This window comes from Falco punctatus, assembly GCF_963210335.1.
Source record: "Falco punctatus genome assembly, chromosome: 12".
Classification (NCBI taxonomy): Eukaryota; Metazoa; Chordata; class Aves; order Falconiformes; family Falconidae; genus Falco; species Falco punctatus.
The window spans coordinates 5,268,095-5,290,787 of record NC_137592.1 but is presented as its reverse complement, the minus strand read 5'-3'; the positions used below and the strand labels follow the sequence as shown (position 1 = coordinate 5,290,787).

General features: G+C 38.9%; 1 protein-coding gene across 1 annotated transcript in view; it reads right to left on the bottom strand.

Moving 5' to 3' along the window:
- The window catches only part of LOC308072177 (cadherin-23-like), a gene marked incomplete at its 5' end in the record, with an annotated part of 33,044 nt that overhangs the window by 3,164 nt on the left and 7,187 nt on the right, over positions 1-22,693 (bottom strand). Inside the window, 21 exons of the mRNA XM_080408688.1 lie at positions 1,298-1,392; positions 1,747-1,944; positions 2,582-2,718; positions 3,236-3,370; positions 4,082-4,191; positions 4,679-4,923; positions 6,703-6,846; positions 7,559-7,695; positions 9,235-9,454; positions 10,293-10,472; positions 11,823-12,031; positions 12,932-13,100; positions 14,270-14,421; positions 14,905-15,063; positions 16,668-16,884; positions 17,520-17,657; positions 18,858-19,130; positions 19,741-20,048; positions 20,990-21,138; positions 22,120-22,292; positions 22,396-22,494. Of these exons, the coding sequence (XP_080264814.1) occupies positions 1,298-1,392; positions 1,747-1,944; positions 2,582-2,718; positions 3,236-3,370; positions 4,082-4,191; positions 4,679-4,923; positions 6,703-6,846; positions 7,559-7,695; positions 9,235-9,454; positions 10,293-10,472; positions 11,823-12,031; positions 12,932-13,100; positions 14,270-14,421; positions 14,905-15,063; positions 16,668-16,884; positions 17,520-17,657; positions 18,858-19,130; positions 19,741-20,048; positions 20,990-21,138; positions 22,120-22,292; positions 22,396-22,494 (3,647 nt within the window). The remainder of the gene's footprint in view (positions 1-1,297; positions 1,393-1,746; positions 1,945-2,581; positions 2,719-3,235; positions 3,371-4,081; positions 4,192-4,678; positions 4,924-6,702; positions 6,847-7,558; positions 7,696-9,234; positions 9,455-10,292; positions 10,473-11,822; positions 12,032-12,931; positions 13,101-14,269; positions 14,422-14,904; positions 15,064-16,667; positions 16,885-17,519; positions 17,658-18,857; positions 19,131-19,740; positions 20,049-20,989; positions 21,139-22,119; positions 22,293-22,395; positions 22,495-22,693) is intronic.

Sequence of the window (22,693 nt, the reverse complement as noted above, 5' to 3'; positions counted from 1 at the left end):
TTCTACTCTGGAAATTAGAGATGATGAAAAAGTAGTATCTAATACAACACTTTCAGGTATTTAGTATTTTAAGAGAAGCAAGCAAAAATGCCGGATTATCATCAGCAAAGCAATTAAGCTATTTGACCAATATCGTTGAGTGATTGAGTAGCAGAGGGAAATAAAAAAATCCAGTCCTTGTCTCTGGTAAGCGAAGATACTTTTCATTAGTAGACAGTACATAACTTTTCTGCATAGCCTGAAAATTCTCAGATAGGTGCCATTAACATAACTGAACAATTACTTAGAGAAAGGAAGGGTTAACAAAACCTTATACCTAGCTTTCATAACCAATATTGCATAGTATATAATACAGCATGCTTTTCAAAGTGACATACGGCTCATTTCATGCTTGACGTTATTTTTTGTAAATACAGGCAGTGATACCTATAGAGTACTATAAATAGTAAAGGTGGGAAGGAGTGAAATTCAGTCCCATTATCCTCATTGCTTTCTTCTCCTTTTCCACAGAGATTTTCACACTGGATTGCACCAGCGGCCCAGTTAATCCATCATTCTGACAGCAGTCAGTACCAGCTGCTTTGAGGAAAGCAGCAGAGCAGCTCTAGGGTTTCCATTTGATTTTTACCAACAAAAAACGGGTGCCATAACAGCGTCAGCATCACAAACTCATTTTTCCAACCTTCAGAGTGATTTCCCCTCAAAAACACATGACTCAATATTACCAATGGAAATATATGCTTATGTGTAATCAAACAAAAGATCTTGTATCTTCATTAACAAGCCCAAAAGGCCAAAATATGTTTTTAATTGTTGTGTGGCCATCCATACAACACCAACTCACCCCCTAGCACCGTGGGGCCGAGACCTTCTTGAGCAGCTCTGCTGCAGTGCTACGTGGGGGATTTTTTCACCTGTAGCCGAGGTGGGTTTGGTTCGTGGCTGCTATCCTATCTGTCTCCACATTTCTATCTTGGGCCTACTATCCATGAAGGACTTTATTCCAGGCTGTTTAAAATCACAGAAACATTGAGATAGGAAGAGACCTCTCAAAATCGACTAGTCCAATGATCTCTTTCACATTCATCAGCTCAGGCCAAAGCCTTACCAGGTAAAAACTGGTGGATTCCTGTGAATTCCCACAAAGTATTCTGAACTACGTCAAGTTAAGGCCTAGCTTTTCACAGGCAGCGGCTAGGGTATTGTCTCGCCTATAGGCTCTCAGCCACCTATCTCAAAGGGACTATAAATTTGTCATTAGATATCATATCAGAATAATTCACTGTTTCAAAAATACCTTTTTACTTCAGCAATGTTTCTTTCAACAGCATTGATCTTCTGATTAAGCACCACTACCACAATGTTGTTAGAGGAACTGGAATCAAGGGTTACCTGAGAAAGAAACAAATTACATGTAAGGTTTGCTGAAGCATATGTATCTCTCTCAGATTGATTAAAAAAACAAACACACACACCAAAAAAAGGTCCCACCACAAAAAAACCCTGTGATATAAAATAATTGTCCTCTAAAAATCAATCTTCATGCCAACATATTTTCATATGTTACTAGAAATGGCAACCTCATAATTCTGGCCTGAAAGTGTGTAGTAAATACCAGTGTATCTGACAGTCTCACTGTATAGTGTTAAGTAGGGTTTTTTGTTGTTATTACCAAACCTAGCCCTTCTTGTATACCGAGTTTTTTCGAGGAAGCAAATCAGGACTATAAATAGCAATTTTCCTTACATTGACTGTTGTCCGGGCTGTAAGTCTCCTTGTGCCTTGGTCTGCAGCTCGGACTTCCAGGTAAAATGTTCCAGCCTTTCCTGCTACAGAAACTGTGAAAATCTGCCCTGTATTTTCATCAATGTCGAATTCATTTGTTTGAGTATTCACTAAGCTGTACAGCAGAAGTCCGTTGTCTCCTGAATCTGGATCTGTGGCCTGGATTTAAAAAAGGCGATTTGTGTAACTCAGCTTGTGGCTTTTGGGCTGCACCATTGCCCTTCAATCATTACACTCTGCAGTTTCTATTCGTAAGACTGGAGTATTCTAGAATAGTGCTGTCGTATTTCTTTCTTAGCACTAAAAGTGGGGCACAAACTATCAGAATCAGACCAAGGGTATAAAAGGGGAAATAAATTTACTATGAAGTCTGGAGGATTACGCTGCAAGCATAAAAGGAGCAGACTAGAACGGAGAGGTAACACCAGACTTAGAACAAGATGAGAACGGTTCCATTTTGAAATCAAATTCCCTTTGGGGTCTGACAGATAACAAAGTGATTAATGGTGCCGAAGAGAGAACGGTAGCCTGTGCGGTACATAATCCATAACAGCAGCATGAGTCGGAACAGACTGTATAGCTCTTCTGACAGACCCACTAGTAGGACAGGTATGGACCAGTTCCCTAAACATCCCATCCTTCACCAGCGATTTGTTAAACCTGGTTGATGGGCAGAATCTGCATCAAGCTTTCAAGAGCAGACTGAACAGCTCCTTTAGCCCAGTTTAACTGTGGAAGAAATCCAAATCTTGGAAGAGATTTCTATGCTCACGAAGAACACAGAAAGCTACTCTACCTGAACTGTAATAACCGGGTACTTGTACGGCACAGAGTTCGGTATCCGAGCAGAGTAGGCATCATTCAAAAATGCTGGCTCTTCATTTACATCCTGCACTGAGATTGTCAGCATTGCCACATTTTGAGCAAGCAGGCCTATTAAAAAACCACAAGTTAACTGCAACAATGAACACTGGCAAAGCACAGCTTTCAAAGGCTAGGTCAGGCTGTGGCTTTGCAGCAGTATCTCTGCTGCATGGGAGGAAGAGGGAGAAGAAAGGGAACGCAGCAGGGATGTGCCCAGAGGAGCAATATCTCACTCCTTCAGGGGCTTCAGTGAGAGCAAGAGCAGGCAGTTCAAGACAAGAGGTGACAGCAGCTGGCTATGCTGCACCAGGGAAGGGACAGGCAGGTTCCTCCAGCTCCTGCCAAGTTGTCCAATGCCCAGCTATTATACTCTTCTCTGAGACCATGGTAGGGCCCTGTGAGGGTTTGCACCCTTGGGGGAAGGCTGCTGGCTTCCCTCTGTACAACCTTGAACTTCAGCTTTTCATCTTTCGCATCAGACTTTTCAGTTAAAGAGAATCATGATTCCTATATTGGGTTGTAAACGCAGAAGACGTGTTCATTGCCCCAGATTTAAGTTGGAATGTCCTTCAAAGCAAAAAGTTACCTGAACGCTGGACTTCTGTGGCAGATAAGAGATTTTCATTTGCTTCAATTAAAATCACATACTGAGAAACTTCCTCATAGTTCAAATTAATCGCTGTTCTCAGCTGACCACTTTTTGGATCCAATCTAAAATGACCTGAAAGGAAAAACATGCACCTTCATTATTATAGCTACTATTTCACTTGTAACCCTTCTACCTCTCATGTCTTTGTTGCTCTTAGGATGTTTCTAGGGGTCCTCTGCTCTTCAGAAAGTGAAATGCAACACTTCCACTAGCTGTGCAGCAAAGGTATCACAGCAGGGGTGACCAGACAGGCCTTAAACACGTAAAGGAGCAACATACTTGGAAAACAGAATTGCAGCTTCTTGTTGCACAACTCCTTTTTCACTGATTTCCAAGTTTCCTCTCAGTTTCCAATTACTCCCTTTTTTGTGTGCCATGTGGAGCTGCAGCATAGCTGCAAAAGCTGAAGGAGGGCAAATGCCCTAACATAGTTGCGAGTGCAAGGAAATGATAGACTAAAAGTGACTGGCAGGGAGGAAGCTGCTTGCTAACAACAACTTCCATTTTGGCTCTGTCAGCTTGCAAATTATCCTAACATAATGCTACAGAAACTCATTTTCTAGCAAGTTACTACCCCCTCTTTAGGCCAAAGAAGATTAATGAAGTCCATGCTGAAGAAGGTCTGAAAGAAATTCTTTGTGTACTTTCTTTTTTTTTTTAAATGACACAGATTCTTATCCTTGGTCTCCATCTCCTCATTTACATACAGCAACATCTGCCACACAGAAGACAGGTTATTCTGTTATCTTAGCTATTTTAACTCATAAGGGAAACAACACTCACCTTTTTCATTGCCAGATACAATTGTATAATCAATCAGTTTTCCTAAAGTTTCGACCACAGTAAAAGCGTAAATGAAATAATCCACTCCTGTGTTTTCCAAAACGGAAATGCTAACATAGAAAATAAAAGATAAATCATAATGTTAAATTGCTCAGCAGCTGCTGCACTGGCAGGCTTTGAAATTTAACTCCTTAAGAGTGAGTTCTTTGTGGAAAATCCTGCCCCCTCCCCACTAGTTTTTTGTTAGAGCTCACTGGGTTTCAGAGCACAGTGCAAACCCTACTTCTCTAGCTAGACATTTGTTTATCCTTGAGTAAAGGCTAAAGAAGAATGTTTTATTAGTGTGCAAGAGGAAAGGGACGAAGAGTCTGGCTTATGCAAGCTGCACGATAAAGAAATAAAAGGCAATGCCTCAAATCACATTCACAGAACCATCAGCATCAGCACAGCAGAATTTCCTGGATGTTTTATTTAAAAAACCACCTGGGATGTCCTTCCTTCTGTGTGGATGAATACAAAAATGAGCTTCAGCTTTACTATGTTTTCCACTACCAGGAGAATATGAACCAGTTATATAAGTTAATATGAAAGCCTCACCTGATTCTGCTCTCGTTAAACCGAGGAACAAAAGGATGGTTGTCAAACACATTAAGAGTGATCACTGCAGTGCCATTTAAAGGTGGAGAGCCTTTGTCCTTAGCCATCACTGTTAAATGGATCTCTCCAGATCTAGACAGGTTTCCAGTTGTAATTATTTTCCCCTCACTCATGTCTTCTATCAGGAAGAATGGGCTGAAGTTTTGGTCAGGGAGGATGTAGTACTCAATAAGTCCATTTTGCCCCTGCCATGGAAGGAACACAACTTCACACAACTATTGCTTGCAAGTGCCCCAAGTCCCCTAGTACAGACTCACTGGAATCTCCCTATTCGCATGCTTAAATGGACAGGGTTCCATAGGTATTTTAAACAATTAGAGAGAACCAGGCTCAGAGCTATTTCATGGTGAAGCTGTAACACAAAAGCAGCAGCAGGGGAAAGCGCCAATGGGCAAAGCCCTCCACCACCCCAAAATAATTTTGAAGTTCCAAGATTAAAAAAACAAAAATACCAAACCCCAACCCCATAGCAATACTAAAGAAAACTACATGCACTGGGACTACATTTTGAAGGGTAGGGCAAATACTGAAACAAGGGATTTGACATGTCTAAATACCTCTAGTGAATTTATTTCAAGAATGATAACCTGGGGTTATCTGTGGTAGGATGAGAGATGATAAAAACACAAAGCAGAAGAAAATTCACAAGCAGTAGGCCAGTTCACAGTAAAAATGTGACAAAAAAAAAAGTCTAAAAAAAAAATTAAGGGCACATGCAGAGGTTGACAGTCAGAACTGTGAAAGAGAGTCATCTAAAGGTGTGATGTCAACGCAAAAAAGCCAAAGTCCCTTGGATCCTTTTCACACCTCGAGGAAAAGCACAGCCTCCCCACTGCTGTGAGGGTAAGCCCTATTCCTGCCTGCCGTGGGAGAGCTGGAACCTGTCTGCTCTGTGCACATCACTTCTTTCCCGAGACAAGCCATTTTGACCAACCCTTAGGGTGTGTCGTATTGCACTTTGCTCTGTATTTTGGAAATGCATCGTATTCTGTTCTTCCATGGCTCTGCAGCAGCAGGATCAAACCCTACCATGAATACCTGTTATCACCAAGTAATCTGTGGATTTATAATTATATCAGGAACAGGGAGGAATAGAGACAAAGTCTAATAAATTCAGTGCTGGACTGTGCCCCAGAATCCTGAAAGCGTGGCACAGGGACGATGAGAGCCACCCTGCGTGGCAGAGGACCAGACATATTATCTGAAGGGTAAGTTTCATTAGGGTCATAATGCAGATCTCACAGAGTCCAGCAACTTTCATAAGCAATTTCACTTTTTATATAAATTCATTAAGAAGAATGATAAAAAAACAGTCCATTAGATTATTTGCAGCAATATACCACAGCTGCAGCTACTTTAACCAAAATTATGTGTGAAGAAATAGGAAGGCACCTCCTACACCTATTTTGTTGTCACTTCTAGATGTTTCATCTTTTAAATAATGTAATCAGTAGTGATGTTGTCATGGTGATCTGGATGACTACTGGATATCTCTGCCAGTGCCTGGATACTACTTGATGGGTGCAGTACGGATACATTAAATAAAATTACTTTACAAAATGGGGACATAATTAGCTGGGGTACCACACTTCAGAGGCATTCGGTAAGCAGACATTTCCATGTTCAAGCCAGCTACACAATGTCTAGGTTCTTCTACTTCAGAAGTTCAAATAACTTCACAGACACTAAATTGCTTCAGTCCTTGCATACTTCTGAAAGACCAGTACAACTCAATATAATAAGGGGAAAAATTAAGGCAAAAATAGCTGAAGAAGCATGCCCAAAGACAGGGAATACATCAGTGTCAAGGCAGAAACATCAAAAGTCCTAATTTCCAATTCCCAGTGCTGTTAGTCAATCAGGATTTAATTTCTGCTACATTTGGCATTTCATGCCTACAGAACAGAGAAAAATATATTTGAGCTGCAGTTTAAAGCAGTGTCAAAACCAACAGGAGTAGTTACCTGATCTTTGTCAGTAGCGCTCACAGTTATGACATGAGCACCTACAGGATTAATCATGTTTATGGAAGCAGAATAGGAATTCTGAGCAAATACTGGAGCATTATCATTCACATCAATCACTAGAACAGTGACATGAGTAGTTGCCTAGAAAACAAAATGGTTTCATGCATTTTAGAATGTCGTATTCAGCGATATTTTTTGTTGTTAATTGCATATGCAACAGAAAGCATAAATTAGACTTCGAAAGTGCTGTAGTAAAACATTGTGTTAGTTTTAATTTTGTGAACTCAACATCAGAGCTCACTACAAGATTTTAATACGAGAGAGGCAGGCATTCAATGTCGCAGTAGAATTCTGCTTCTTGAAAGGTGTCTCAATGAGTAAGAACAGGATGTGTTTAGAAGGCCAACATGTCCTACTGCTGTTGCTAGATGCAGTTAAAGGAACCAGACATGTTCAAGTTCTGTTAAAGAAACGTGTAATAACTTTTCAAATAAAAGAAATACAGCAGACAAAAGCAGAATAATTTTCTGAAAATTACTTTTTTTTCCCCTTAAAAATTATCATGGCATTTAAAGTACTAACAGCAGCAGGCAGGAATTCCAGCTCCTCAGCACAGGTTAGTCTACAAGCAATTCAGGGTCAAATTCTGCCTTGCATGATTTTGAAGTATTTCAACTAATTATGGATTATAATATGAACAGCATGGACAAAGGTCACAAAAGTCTGACCCTAAACATGACTAGGTGTCTGACTTATTCTGCACAATAAATGTCTTTGATAGATCTCCCTCCTACTAGTTCAAAATCCACTCTGAATGCAAGAGTCACTGTTTATTACAACAATGATCTTTTACCTGATGGAAAGGGCCAGATTTATTGTTGACTGCATTCACTGTAAGGGTGTATTTATTCATGGCTTCGTAGTCTGGAGAGTTCTTTATCTTAATGTAACCATGCAATTCATCTATTTCAAACACATTTCCTCCACCTTCTGAAACACATTTAAAGAAGCATTATCAATGAATGCATCTTAGAAGCACATAATTAACTACACTCTTAAATTATATGTTTACTTGTGTCCTGAGTTTATTATAACAATTTTTTAGATATCATATAGATAATGTAGAAGAAAACCAGAAAATACTTTGAGTGGATGAGCATTTGAAACATGAGCCAATAGAATGGTTTAACAAGTTATGCAGGCACGTCTGTCACACTCAGAAAGTAATAGTGCTTGAGGCATGTAAATGATGATGGACAGCACATTGGAGTTCTGGGGTGAATCTCTGGAAGCAAGTTCCTCCAAGTGTGTGCAATAATTAGAGGAGATTAGAGGTGTTCTCAGACATTTTTACAGTCCTCTGACCTTCTGTATATTCAGTCTCATGTTTGCTGGTTGCAGTCATGAAATGCTGTGACAAGACAATGTTCCTGCCAAGATCTCTACGAGAAGATGTGACTGAATTTATTTTGTCTCTGATGGAGGTGGGCTGAGTGACACACAGGATCTCAAAAGAAATCAGTTTTCCAGAAGACCTAGCAGTGACTTTTACTGGGTTTGGCCACCCCTGTCCAAAACCACCTCAAAGTCTGTATACATATTGGAAATAAAGGACTCTAAAAGCATATAAACTGGATACACATAGCTCTTGATGGCCTATACAACAAAAACCCGACTCCTGCAGGCTTTGGTCCAGAGGAGTCTAAACTAAATCTGTCAGATTTAGGGGCAGTGGCAAAAGGTGCACTCTTCTCAACTGTAACTCCATCAGCTACCCCAGCTAAACGTGACTGGAAGCACAAATCAGAGCCCTCAGCCACTGCAGTTCACCAGCTGGCACATTAATGAAAAATGAAATTGAAGGCAGTTTTTATTAATAGCCTCGGCAGAGATCTGCGGCAGCAGAGTATGTGACCTGCTGTCTGTTGCGGCTCCCCTGCTGCAGAGGTAAAGGCATCCAGCACAAGGGTGAAGATGACAGCCCTCCAGCAGCCCTTGGTAGTGAATCAGGTCCCTGACACACTTGTGATACCATTTACATCTGCTCCTAGTAGCTTTTGAAATGTTCAGAGTCCACAGGCTGAGGAGAGGCTTAATTTAGCAGCATTTAATACCTGGCACAGGCATTACGGGTTCTACAGGGCAGGGACCAATTAGGCCCTAGACCCTTATTCCTCATTCAATAAAGCTGTGGGCATTTTATTCATCAAAATTACACCTGCTGATTGCAGCTGTGGCAGTCTAGTAGCTAAAGATTGTCTTAAAAGCTCATTTTTTTAACAGAATTAAGAGTATGATTAAAAGCACAACAATTTGTAATTTCTGCAAAAGAAGTTCCTACTCAGTTTGAAAGCTGTATGAGCATAAATTAGTAAAATACCAAACCAGGTGAAGGTGAACCTTCTTGGAAAGGGTGGGAAAAGGGTGGAAAGGGGTTAGGAGAGGAAACACATAATGCTATTTATGCTCGTAACAGTATAGACAACAAAGTGACAGTTGTTCCAGTGCAGTAAGAGAATTCCTTGTTACCTGTAAGGCTATATAGAACAAAGGCATTGTCTCCTGTGTCTCTGTCCGTTGCTGTGATTTTTCCAACTATGGATCCCACGGGTGCATTTTCATTTACACTGAATTCAGTCACTGGATCAAAAACAGGTGGCCAGTCATTAACATCAATGATCTTTATGACAACTGTGCAGTAACCTCTTTTCTTCTCAGGGATTCCATCATCTTCAGCATATATCACAATCTGCAAGTTACACAATTATTGGTAATGAGAAATCATACAAATTAGATACCTGCGTAAGGATTAAAAAAATCTCAGTGAATTTTAAGTTTTGAAGTATTTTTGAGAAATGTAAAGTCAAATTCTGAATTCACCTCAAAATTATTGTTGAAAAGGGGTATCTGGTCAATAAAAAAGGTCTTTCTATATAGAACCAACAAATTCACCAATATTTTAGCTTGAAGCCAAATAATATCATTAAAAATATCCAGCAGTGGCAGCAACAATAAAGATTAACTGAGAATTTTATCATCTGCCAAGGTCTCAGTCCAGTACAGATTCAAGCAAATAGCACTGAATACATGAGCTGTCATTGTGAAGTGAGTTATTCACATGCAGAAGCATTTGAGAGTTTGTAGGGACAGCTGAACAATGAGCCTTTCTTGAATTTCATTATAGTCTATATCAGGGGTCCTCAAACTACGGCCCGTGGGCTGGATATGGCCCCCCAGGGTCCTCAATCCAGCCCCCGGTATTTACAGAACCCCCCACCCCACCCCCGCCTGGGGTTGTGGGGGGGGAAACCAAGCAGCTGCAGATGGCTGTCTGCCTCTTCATCCACGTGCCAGCCCCCTGTGTAAAAAGTTTGATGACCCCTGGTCTAAAGGCGGTGTCTTGCTTTAATAATGCATCACATCTCAAGATGTGATTTATTGTGAAACAATGCATAAAATGTTCAAGCAATCCCAAGCTAAACAAAAACACAAAAGCATCACCTGTTACCCAGGAGGGGTGTGTGTAAGAAAAAGAAAAAAAAAAAAAGAGTTCTGAATAACAAAAACTGAAGAAATCTAAAGCAAACCTGATACTCTGTTGGTTCCTCTTCATAATCAAAGGAGTCAGTGGAATAAAGAATTCCAGTTGCTTCATCTATCCTGAATTTTAGTCTGTCTCCACTAAGAATGCCATACGTTAGGAAACCATTTCTACCTGTATCCTTATCCTGAGCTTTCAAGCGGACGATCTGAGTAGCGAGTAAATTCTGTGGATGAAGAACAGATTGAGGCTATCAGAGACTGGTTAGCTGCAATTTCTTGAATTACACAAAAGGGGGGAAGTAACAGGTACTGCATACACTTAGTATAGACATTTTAAAATCAAAATTATACAGTTTGTTCAGCACAGTAAGAGAATCTCTTGTTGTCACTAATTTATGGAAGAAAACTATTTCTGCCCCCACATCTCTACCTATAGTAGTTATCTTCAGGAAGCAGAATCATGATTTCAAAGAGACCAGATGTTATGGTTAACGGCCTCTACTCCTATGAAACTCAATGGATGTTCTCATCTTCAAAATCATGTTTCTTTTTGAACACTATCTGGCTAATAATTACTCTTTTCAAAAAAAATATCTATTTCTTCCTTTTTAAAAATGTTACTAGCATCAAGATTGACAGTAAATGTCAGTGTTTCACTTTCATGGCCATTTGAGACCTGATCTGAAGTTATTTGATCCAACATGGCATCCAGCAATTCCTACTGTGTAAACATTTCACATGGAAATCAATTTTTAAGGTTGGGAAAAGTGATTCTAATTCTTCTTCATTAAGCTAACTGGGAACATTAAAAATAGGCGTAATAATTAAAACTATATTTAGCTCAATGTTAGAAATGGGCTAGATCTTAAATCAGTTGTGGCTGTTAAAGAGAACATTTGTGAATCAGCTGGGAAGATCAAAGGCAAGGTATGTGCTATATAAAACAAACATAATTAACGTGCTTCTTTTAAAAAATGTAGCTAGCAGATTAAAGTGTGAAAAGCGTTTTTTGAAAATTGAAGAGTTAAATGTTGAACTGGATGCTTTTGCATTATTAAATGCTGTGGCTTCTTTGGTAGGCTGTCGTAAGGTAACAGCCACAGACACGTGGCTTGCTTTCCGCCACTGATTACCTTGAGTCAGGAAGAATCACAACAAACTGTACATGAGCAAGCAGAGAAATGTTGCTAAATTAGAGACTTTTGCCTGCTGCTCCTCTGTGTGAAGCTCCCTTACAAAAGGCTGAGTGAGAGCCTATGAGGTGCCCAGCACATCCACTAGATTTTGAATGCACAGGAACATTCTCTGTGTGCAAATGTGCAAAATGGGGTGGCTGGTTTTCCTTTATGAAGCCCCTTTTATTAATAAAGGATTCACTTTTTCTTCAATATGGCCACACATCTAGACCATTCTCTTTGTACATTTGGATTTTCAGCTTGAAATAAACTTTAAAATATCGTATGGCAGAACAGAATGGTAAGCCTGTCTAGTTCCAGAATGTTTACTTACCAAAATATTTTTTTATTATTTTTAGGATTTATTTTTGTGATTTGGTTTGGATTACATTTTCTTACCTCTTTCAGTGTTGCTTCTAGTAGAGAGAATGGGAAAACTGGAGGGAAATCATTTTCATCAATAACTTCCACATTCACATTAACTTCATTAAAAATGCCAGCATTAGTCGAATCTGTTGCTCGCACCTTGAAAATGACGGGAAAATCTTCCAGTTTAAAATTCTTTGTAGTTCTTATGATACCAGTGGATGCATCAATATTGAAATACCCTGTTTAAAAAAAAACAGAAATTATTCTGGTTAGGATTTTGTTAGTTAAAACTGAATATATGAACCCTTCAATGCAAAATATACATTATGTATATGAATATTATGTGCTACAGTATTCTTCAAAGAGCAAATAAAATTCAACATGTATTTACAATAATGTCAGGTATATCCAGGGCAGCAACATAAACAAATAATTCAGAAGGTCAGAAAGGAAGCAAAGGGGAGAAGTTTACTCCACCACTCTCCAGTCTGAAGGTCTTCACTTCCTTTGAAACAGTCAAAGATTATTTGCTGCTGTTTCAGGCAGAAATTATTTTATTTCCTATGAAGTCCCATTCTTACTGCAGATGAGGAATTCTGCAAATAACTTCAAGGAGACCACAACTTAATACAAAACACTTTACAAAAAAGAAATACAATGTGGCTATGTTTGATGATACAGTAAAATTCGGCTCTATGTTTAGTAAAAAACAGACACGTTACATGGGATCTGCTTGATCCCATGTAAACTTACTCTATGCATTCACATTCATTAAGAAAAGGTTGCCGAGTCAGTTTTTCTACCAGCAGTCTTTATGCTCAATGAGGTATTCTTTCTCCAGTCACTGTAACTTTATGCCTGACCAGGTACCACCTGATCTTCCTGTAGCACACATAAAAAACCTATACAGTTGTTGCACTCAGCTCTGTATCATGTGGCTCTAGCTACTCTGACAGAAATTCAGTCATGTGCCCCATATCAAGTTGGTACATCTGGTTGATACACATCCAGTATTAATTGCTGTAGAACTGAGATAAAAGCAAAAAGAGAGAGAGAAGAAATAATCTGAAAGCTAAGCGCTCTGCAGCGCTAGTTGTTTAACATACCCTCTTCCTTGTTATTTCACATAAAAAGCTTACCGTTTCCATCTCCAGATACAATAGTGAATATCACAGGGAACTTATACAGCACACGGATATGTTCCACAAACGTATCTGGCAGCGTCTTCTCACTCAGAGGGGCAGGCTGATAGACTGCTTCAGAGAACACTGGGAATGAAATGGTGATGGGAGCTATCGTTATTGACACCTGCGGAGAAAAGGAGATGACCGCAGCAGTTATGTTTTCAGGTTTAGCAGGCTTTTCCATTGAGGTACGCAACAGCAGAAGTCCATAACTTTACCATTAAAAACAAGCTTGCGATCGCTGCATGCCAAGTCTGACACATCAGTGCCTTGAAGGCAGCGAAGGTTAGTGAAAAAATGCCAGCAACTTCATCAGTTTAGGTTCACCTGTATGCTTTCCCAAATCATATAATCATAGAATCATTTAGGTTGGAAAAGACCTTTAAGATCACCAAATCCAACTGGACTTTCTCTCTCTCTATTTAATAGAGGGATTCCATTTTATTGCATACAGCACATTTCAAATTACTTGTCTAGCTAAACAGCTCTCAGACATACTAATCTATATTTGCAACAAATTCTTCCACTGGAGAATGTGTGACCAGAGCAGGAACTTGTAAGTACATTATTTTAAAATTACTATAACTGAGTTTATATGTGAAAAAAAAGGTGACAGGCAATAAATAATGCCTTCTGCTTCACAAAAATAATTTACTTATTTCTAAATTATACTAGACAGCTGCTGTCCAATGCTCTGAAGAATGATGGCTCATAAGCCTACTTTTTAAGGTTGAATATAATTTTCTACATGTTTTTATCCACATACATTTCTGGTCCTTTTTTTTTTGAATTCTGCTAAGCTGTGATATTTAGTGGCAAAAGTTATGAGCATTGTGTAAGAAGATACTTCTTTTACATTTCTCAGTCTTCAGGTTAGAACTTATTTTTTCTTGTATTACACGAAAACAAATAGGAAGGCTTTGTTTGATGTCTCCTGTTTATTCTGTCGCATACTTCCATTACGTCCCCTCTGACTGCCCCACTTGTTGACCTTGCACAGAAGTGTCCACTCCTCTGATGTTCATCCCTCACAGTCTAGAGCTTCTGTCTTTCTTTGCTACAATGGAATGATCACAGTTGTGATGGGTGATGTGTCAGCAATTGCTGTATCACTATAACTTTGTAACTCCTCATCTTCTATCCTGTTCTGGAAACAAAAGCGGGACTCTGACATTCTGATACCCATTGTGCATTAGTTTTGTCTCACTAATACCCATTTCCTGGTGTAGTGACTCTCACTTTAGAATAAACGATCTGGAGAATAAACTGTGCAAGTAGACACTAAAGTAGTACCTCTACAGAAGTTGAAAGAGGTGGCAGACCCAAATCCGTAGCAGTGACCATCAAGGAGTAATACAGGGGAACAGTCTGTTTGGATAAGTCTCTTGTTAATGTGAGTACTCCTGTGCTGCTGGAAAGACTAAAGAGGCCTTCTGAGTTTCCACCTGAAGGCAGAAAAACAAGTATTGGAGATGTTCAATGGAGTCAGCAGAGACAAATGACTGAATTATATGCCCAGGATATACGACAGACGGGTTGAAATCCTGATCTGTATATGTGACTTGGAGCAAGACACCTGGTCTCTCTTGATTCTGCATCTGTGTCGCAGAACCATTTGGGCTGGAAGTGCCCTTGTGAGGACTCTAGTCTAATCTCTTGGCTCAAAGCAGTCATGAACAAATTCAGAGCAGGTTGCTCAAGGCTTTGATTCATAAGGTGCTGAAAACCTGCAAGGACAGCCTCTCTGGGCAACCTGTTCTAGTACTTAGTTATGCTCTTTTTTAAGGACTTTTTTTCCTTTTACATCCAGTCAGAACCTGTTATTTCAATTTATGACCCTTTTCTCTCATTCTCGTGTCACACAGTTTAGTTTAGCAGTATGCAAGTAGCCCAGTAATAACCACCCACAAGATTTTTTATTAACATACCTGAAATATTGTAGAAAATGCCTTCATCATAACCCTTGCTTTCATCTCTTGCATTGATATCTACTACTAGTGTGCCAGCTGTAGAATTGTCTAGAAGGATCTGGTAATATGAGGGCTTGTCAAATACAGGTCCTTCTTCATTAATATCTTCCACGGTAACTAAGAAAAGAAGGTGCATATCTGAATGCAAACCTGAGTTTCACCTAAATGGCTGCAAGCAATTTCTTCAGTTAATATAAACCAGTACAGCTCCTCTGAATTGAGTTGGAGATCTTTCAATTTAAACCAGATGGCAACCTTGTTTTCTGTACTTCAAAATGCTTGCCTTTGTGGATTAAATTATTTATTGCTAAAGCAATAGTTTCCCACAGTGGCTGCACTTCTGGTGTCCAGGTTTAGGCTGGGATAGTTAATTTTCTTCTTAGTAGCTGGTTCGGTGCTGTGTTTTGTAATTAGTATAAAAAAATGTTGATAACACACTGACGGTTTTAGTTGTAGCTAAGTGATGTTTATATTAAGGTCTTTTCAGCTTCTCAGGCCCTGCCAGTGAGAAGGCTGGAGGGGCATGGGAAACTGCGAGGGGACACAGCCAGGACAGCTGGACTTGAGCTAGTCAAAGGGATATTCCATACCATAGAATGTCATGCTCAGCGTAGAAACTCAGGGGAGTTGGGCTGGGGGGACAATTTCTGCTGAGGGACTGGCTGGGCATCAGTCAGCAGGGGGCGAGTAATTGTACTGTGCATCACTTGGGTTTTTTCCCTTTTGGGTTTTATTCCTCTTTCCCTCTCCCTCCTTTTCTTTACAATTATTACTGTTGTTATTTTAATTATTAAATTGTTCTTATCTCAACCCATGAGTTTTACCCTTTTCCTGAATCTCCTCCCCGTCCCTCTGGGAGGGGGAGCGAGCGAGCAGCTGCATGGTACTTAGTTGCTGGCCAGGGTTAAACCACAACTGGCTAGCACGCCGTCACTACTCTCCTCATGAACAGTATCATCTTACTGTTTCTTTGGGCTCCCTTCTGTGTCCGTATTCATCTGGTATCTCTAGTCTTTGGCTTAGATTGCAAGCATTGTGAGACAGGATTGCTTAGCTTTATATTTGTACATGACCTGGCACAACAGGGTCATGGTCCCCAATTAGTGAAGCTGGCTGCACGGTAACACAACTAACGGAGAATAACACAGAACCAGAAGTAATAAAGAAACCAATACTTCCAGTCATACTGATCAAAAGTAGGGCTAGCCAAAATCTAGGATACCAGCTTCACAGAAATCTTTTTATGTTGTGCTGGGAAAAAAAAGATCATTATTTTTATTTTTATGTATATTATACCTATGTATTTTTTACATTTTATGTATATTAAGGGAAAAACCAACAGCAATCAAGAACTGTTATTTTAACAACAGTAACAATCATTGTCAACATTTTTTTACCACCCTAGAAGCAGGCTTTCTCTAGAAAAGCAGAAAAAGAACCAAGTTACGTTTTTGGCAACCTTTTCAGTAAAAATATCAATAGGTACTCAAACAATGCCATAGAAAAATCTGTAAATTCATTGAAGTAATCTTGTTTGAAAAATCTTCATTTTTGACAAGCCAAACATTTTTTGAGAAAATTTAATCTGGCTGTAGTGAAAAGGCAACATAATCGTTTCCAATAATTTACTTTATAAAAAATCTTTATGCCTCATAATTACATATGCTGAAATATTCCCTAAGGGAAATTGAGATAAATTTTCTGTGGTAAACAAGAGCTACCTGTAATGTTTGCTGTGTCCTGGAGATAAGGCACTCCAGGATTGAAAGCTTTCAGAATAAATGTATACTGTGAATGACTTTCATAGTCCAGAGGTTGAAGAGTTGTAATATTTCCAGAAAGTTCTCCAACATGAAATGAAGAAGTCTCTCCAATTACGGTATAATGAATCATGGCATTGTACCCTATATCTTCATCTGTGGCTGCTGCACTCAAAATCTAAATGAGAAAAGCAAAACAAAATGAAAAAACCCCAAACAAATCCACCAGGCTTGGAGCAGAAAAAAGAGAGTGGCAAAACTACACGTAAGACTGGTACTTATTTATATAGTGTTTACTGACTGAATTACTCATATGCCATAACTGCATTGCTAGAATACTGACACAGCATATAGCAGGGCTGGTGAGAGGTGTTACAGATTCTCAGGTGGCACCTCTTCCCTTGATTCCTGTAAACCGTTAGTTCACATCTGCAAGGCAGATATGGAGCCAGAAATTAATACACTGGGAGAAGATAGAAAACCTTAAGAACAAAGGGATGCTGGATATATGCCTAACACCTACAGCATCTTTAAAACATGTTGCCCATAGGTCCTCTGAAAACTAGATCCACGCGATGTGGCATCACTGCTGGGGACAGGAGGGAAAGGGGGAGTGGCACAAAGAGCTTTAGAATAGTCAGTGGGATGGATGCTGCACTGTCATATAAAACAAACACACTGTGTGATTTTACAGACTGCACAAAGTAAAAAAATATGTTTGCCACAGCACAGTCATCATAGATTACTATCACTTCCAAGTTTAGGTAAAGAAAACAACTGCAGAACAGCCTATTTATTCTTAATGCCACGTACCACGTGTGGAGGCTCATTCTCTTTTACAGTCACGGAGTATGATTTCTGGGGGAACACTGGTGGATTGTCATTCACATCTTCCACAGTGATGCTTAGAACTAAGCTTGCAGATTGTGAGGGTTTGCCAGAATCAGTGGCCTGCAAAGAAACAACCTGTCATTAAATGAAGCACTACATCGATACAAACTTATTTTACACGTTCAGTTTTGTTCCAAAAATTGTGAAACTGTCTCGGAAGGCTTTCTGCTGGGCCAGTTATCACCAATGGCACTGCTCTAGCCCTGTACTTGATTAGGTGTCACATGTCTTCCTCTAGCTGGTGTCCTCACCGTATCATATGCTCTGCCTCATTTCATGAACAATTAATCAAAAGCTCAAGCCTGGACCCAGATCAAATTTGTCACATGATCAGACGTTGCACTAATCAACATAAACCCACAGTATACAGATGCATATCTGTGATGTGGCACTTAAAAGAATAAGGAAATCCCTTGCATTTTGAGGGTTTGAACTGTCTACAAAGCAAGCTGTGAAGAGTAGCTAGAACATGGCATTCACAGTCAGTTTTACATTGCACGAACATCCACCATAGGAAAGTTCTAATCCCTAGGTATGTATACACAATTGTCAATTAGTCTTAAGAAGTGTCCACTTTTATTGATCCTAAAATTTTCAGAAGACACTGTTTAATTTTTAGTATGTTTCCTTGCTGTCCTGAATACATTCTACAAGTTACTTGACCAGTTAAATTATTTGTCAGCAGTAAAGATCTTAAAATATATTCATACATGATGGCCAGTGCTGGAACACTCCTCTGTATACACAATAATTTATCTGATTAACAGCAGTAAAAAACAATGAAATCAGCTAGAATAAATACTCACATGAATGTTGGATGAAACTTTATGCTTTCAATTTTGATGGTTTTTTTTACTTGGAAATTTATATTTCAGGCATTTTAAAAAAGGTCTAAATGCATACATTTTGAAAAGTGAAAAAAATAAAGGACAAAATATGGATTGGCAAAGCAGTAAAAGCAATACAGCAGTATGGCAGTTGCATGGACTAAAATGGACATGGGAAGACTCTGCAGATTTCACAAGAAGCTATCATGTGACCATGACCTTTAAGATCTGATGTTTCTGAGTCATTTATTCACTAACACCAATTTACACAGCAGAAAACAAAGCTCTGGGTGTAAAACAGAACGGTCAAAATTCATTAATGAATAGTAATGGAATTCACTAAGATTAAGTGTTTTTCTTGTGAAGATTTGGTATTTTCTCTTTTTTATGTTGAGAATTTTTTTGTGAACTTGCATCAAATTTGTCAACTTACTATTATTCTCAATTCGTAACTGTCCACTGTCTCTCTGTCTAATGATTTTTTTGTCATCAGTTCGCCAGTAGAGTTGTTAATATGGAACATTCCAGCAAAATCGTCTTGAAGAGAATAGCTTATAAGTGCATTAACTCCTATATCCAGATCAGTAGCAGAAAATATGCCCAAATTTAGACTAGCTGCGTTATTTTCAGGAGCTGATAGTTTAGTTTGAATCAATGTTGAGAAAACTGGAGGATTGTCATTGATGTCATTAACTCTCACAGTTACCTGTATTAAAAAAAAAAAAGGGGGTGGGGGGGTGGGGTAGGGGGGGAAGAGACACATTTCAGATGTAAAAACAGTATCCGAGGAAGAATTTTGATTCATTTGAGTCTATGGAAGCCTATAAAAAAAACCCCAACCAATCAACCAAGCCCCAGACCCAAAGGGATACATAACAACGTCAGCATTTTTCAGCATTTGAGCATTTTCCCAACTTCAGCATCTTGGCATTTTAATTTTTTTATTTTCAACTGCTACAAATGAGGTAATGTATACTCTAACTGGAAGAGATGAGCAGGATTAATAATCTGGGGCTTTTTGGTTCATCTGCCTCATGCATTTGACAGAACTGGTTTCAGTATTAATCAGTTTCTCTGGTTATGGGCTGTTCACAAAGGAACTCTCAGGAAGTGACGCAATTTGTGAAGTTGACAATATTTCAAGATGGTAATATCTCCTTAGGAAAAAAAAGAGAAACTACATAAAGGGCTCTCAAAATCCTCATGCTTGCATAAGAGATGACACTTATCTGCATATTGCTTGATTTCTAATATTATATTCTAATACTATTTTCTATTCCTCTTTAAAACACATTTTAAAATGCAGTATACCGTACCAAAACAGCTGCTGTATTGGGTGGCACTGCAGAATCAACAGCTTCTACAATGATGTTGTATAGGTCGTTGTCTTCTCGATCCAGCCTGTCAAGAGCTACAATGTCTCCTTGGTCACTAACAGAGAACTTGTCACTGTGAGATTTCAGAGCGTACGCTACTTGTACAGCTATGCTTCCTGACAGCGCCTTCACAGCGCCAACAGCTGTCCCTGGCGGCTCATCTTCGTCAATGCTGAACTCGTAGCTGGACTTATCGAAAGTCAGTCCAAAGCCAGTGTCATTTACCAGCAAGTAGAGAGAAACAGAGGCTAGTGAGAGAAAACAAATTAAAATAGTGAAGTTGCTGCTAAAATCATCATGATCTGTGCTCTATTTTCCTAAATTTTTGAGGAACTAATAGAAAATGACAGAAACCAGCATGTAGGAAAGAGGAATGAGAAGACAAAAAAATAACAGTAGTAAGGATTAACATGTAACACACAAAATATTATGTTTTTTATACCTAACATGTTCCAGAATAATCCCACCTCACTGATCACAGCAGTTTGCTTCAATAGGATATGAGAGCAAGGATCACCAATTTGGAGTTAATGGAATATGCAGGTGTTTTCCACTCCTTGCAGATCTTACACTAAATTGGTTTGTAACAAAAGAGAAGGGATATACATAAAACCATATGAGCACAAATTTTGTCGTGGTCACTCATCCCATTTTAAGGAAATCAGTTGTTTTTCTTCTTCATGATAAATCAAAGGTAGTCCCTAAAAACACGTGAAAAAGTTACAGAAAATACCGCATGACTGAATATTTTTTGAAAGAGCAGAAGCTTGTTTGAGGGGGTTGTCTGCCAGTTTCTGATTTGTTTAAATGTTTCTAATCCTAATAAAACAAAGGAAAACTGAAAGAGAAGCACAGATTGTCGATATTATTTTAATACATCTTTTTAGAGTGGCTACTATTATGAAGACCTGTTTTTCTACCAGAAGCACCACCGCAATAAATAAAAAAAACCAAATTTATTTCTAACCAGGATTACTAAACCAAACTTTCTGTTAATATGATCAGCTGGGAGGAAATCATAGGGTGAAGACCAAATATTCATCACTGCTGAAATGTAACACAGATTCTAGCTCTACCTAATTAACTTTGACTTGACAGTGACAGGATTAATTTCAAATTTCAATGTTTGCAAATGTTTCGTTCATGTTGGAAGGGGGAAAAAAAAGTAAGGTAGAAAGACATTATTTACCATTTGATGTAAGCTGAGGAATTCCATGATCTGTAGCAACAACTATCAGTGTAACAACTGTGTCAACTGTGATATGGTCCAAGTTATTGGTGAGGATGATTTCTCCAGTGCCGGTATTTATACGGAAATCATCAGAATGTTTCATGAGGCTGATTAAAGAGAAATCAGTATAATATTTGTATTAATGACCTTGGAAGTACCATCTATTTACTGTCACTTCTGTAACAAGTACTCAGCAGATAGTATTTGCCTACTTATGAAGAATGGCTAAGCAACATGTTTTAATTGCTGTCATTAGCCTAAATATATTGGCCTTTTTATTTCCCAGTACGTCTCCCATCATGAAAAAAGACAGCATTCATGCCCTCAGTTCCCATTATACCCCAAAGCCTTTGATCTTCCCATGAACAGAAGGCAGATACTGCACGTTCAACTGCATATTCAGCAATATAAGAAATCCAGGTGACATTCATCTGAAGGCTGCAGACCTGCTAATTCCCAGCGTTCTGCAAACTCTCACAGATAACTGGATTACCTTAAACACATTACTTTTTCTGGTGAGCAGAATGCCATTTCGTAGTTAAAAATATTCTCTTTCAAGACACTAGTTTTAAACACCCACAGGTTACTGACTCATTCATCTGTCCTTCTCAATCTATATTTTCCATGTCAAGGTATCCCAGTATTTTCCAAGATCATACAAAAACTTTTCTCAATTAATTTTTTTTACACATAGTGCATAATGAAAGTATTTCTTGACCTCCTCCTCCTAGCAAACAGAAGATGTGTGAAAAGACAGTAATTCTCTGAGATTCATTTACTTCCTACTCAGAAGTTCCAACATATTATTCAAACTTTCAGAAATTCAAACAAATCTTGGCTTTTGGCTCTTGCTGCTAAGCTTATAATCTGATTGCATTCTCTTTCTTATGGGGCAATCGTGATTTGATAAACTCTAAAACACAGAGTAATGACTGTCTTCTTCCTAAGTCTAAAAATCATTACTGGTTATAGCACTTGTAAAATATCTATGAACAGGCCTTATCTTCTTATGACTAATAAAAATACTTTGTGAGTATACCCTGCTGTTTCTTTAACAAAAGATACTTGTTAACCTCACAGATACTTACCTGTATGAAATAACAGAATTGTTCCCAGTGTCAAGGTCAGTAGCAGACACGAATAGTACAGAGAGTCCTTCTTTTGCTGTTGCTACACGTACGTTGGCCGAGTATTGTGCTTTTGTAAACCGAGGAGGGTTATCATTCACATCTAATACTTGAATGCTGATATGTGTGAAATTCTGGCATGTAATAGGAGAAAGCCACGATTCAGAAAATGCAGACACTTAAATTTATGAATAAAATGAAGTTGCAAATAAAGAATAATGTGTTCCTCTCCATTACCTGCCTTTGAGGTACTCCGTTATCAGCTGCCACCAACAGCAACTCATACTTCTCTTTAGCTTCTCGGTCTACAAAGCCATTAACCATAATGGTTCCATCCTAGAGAAGATAAGATTGTTGAATGCACAGATCATTTTGATAACTCTCATACACCAAGTTCTCAAAAGAGATGAGGGATGGAAATCTTCTGTTTTCTCCTTTGGACAAATATAGTTCAGATTCCCCAGCAACATCTGACCAGTATGTCCTAGTTTCTCAACACAGACTTACTTATTTCCAAACTACAGAGCGCATGTGG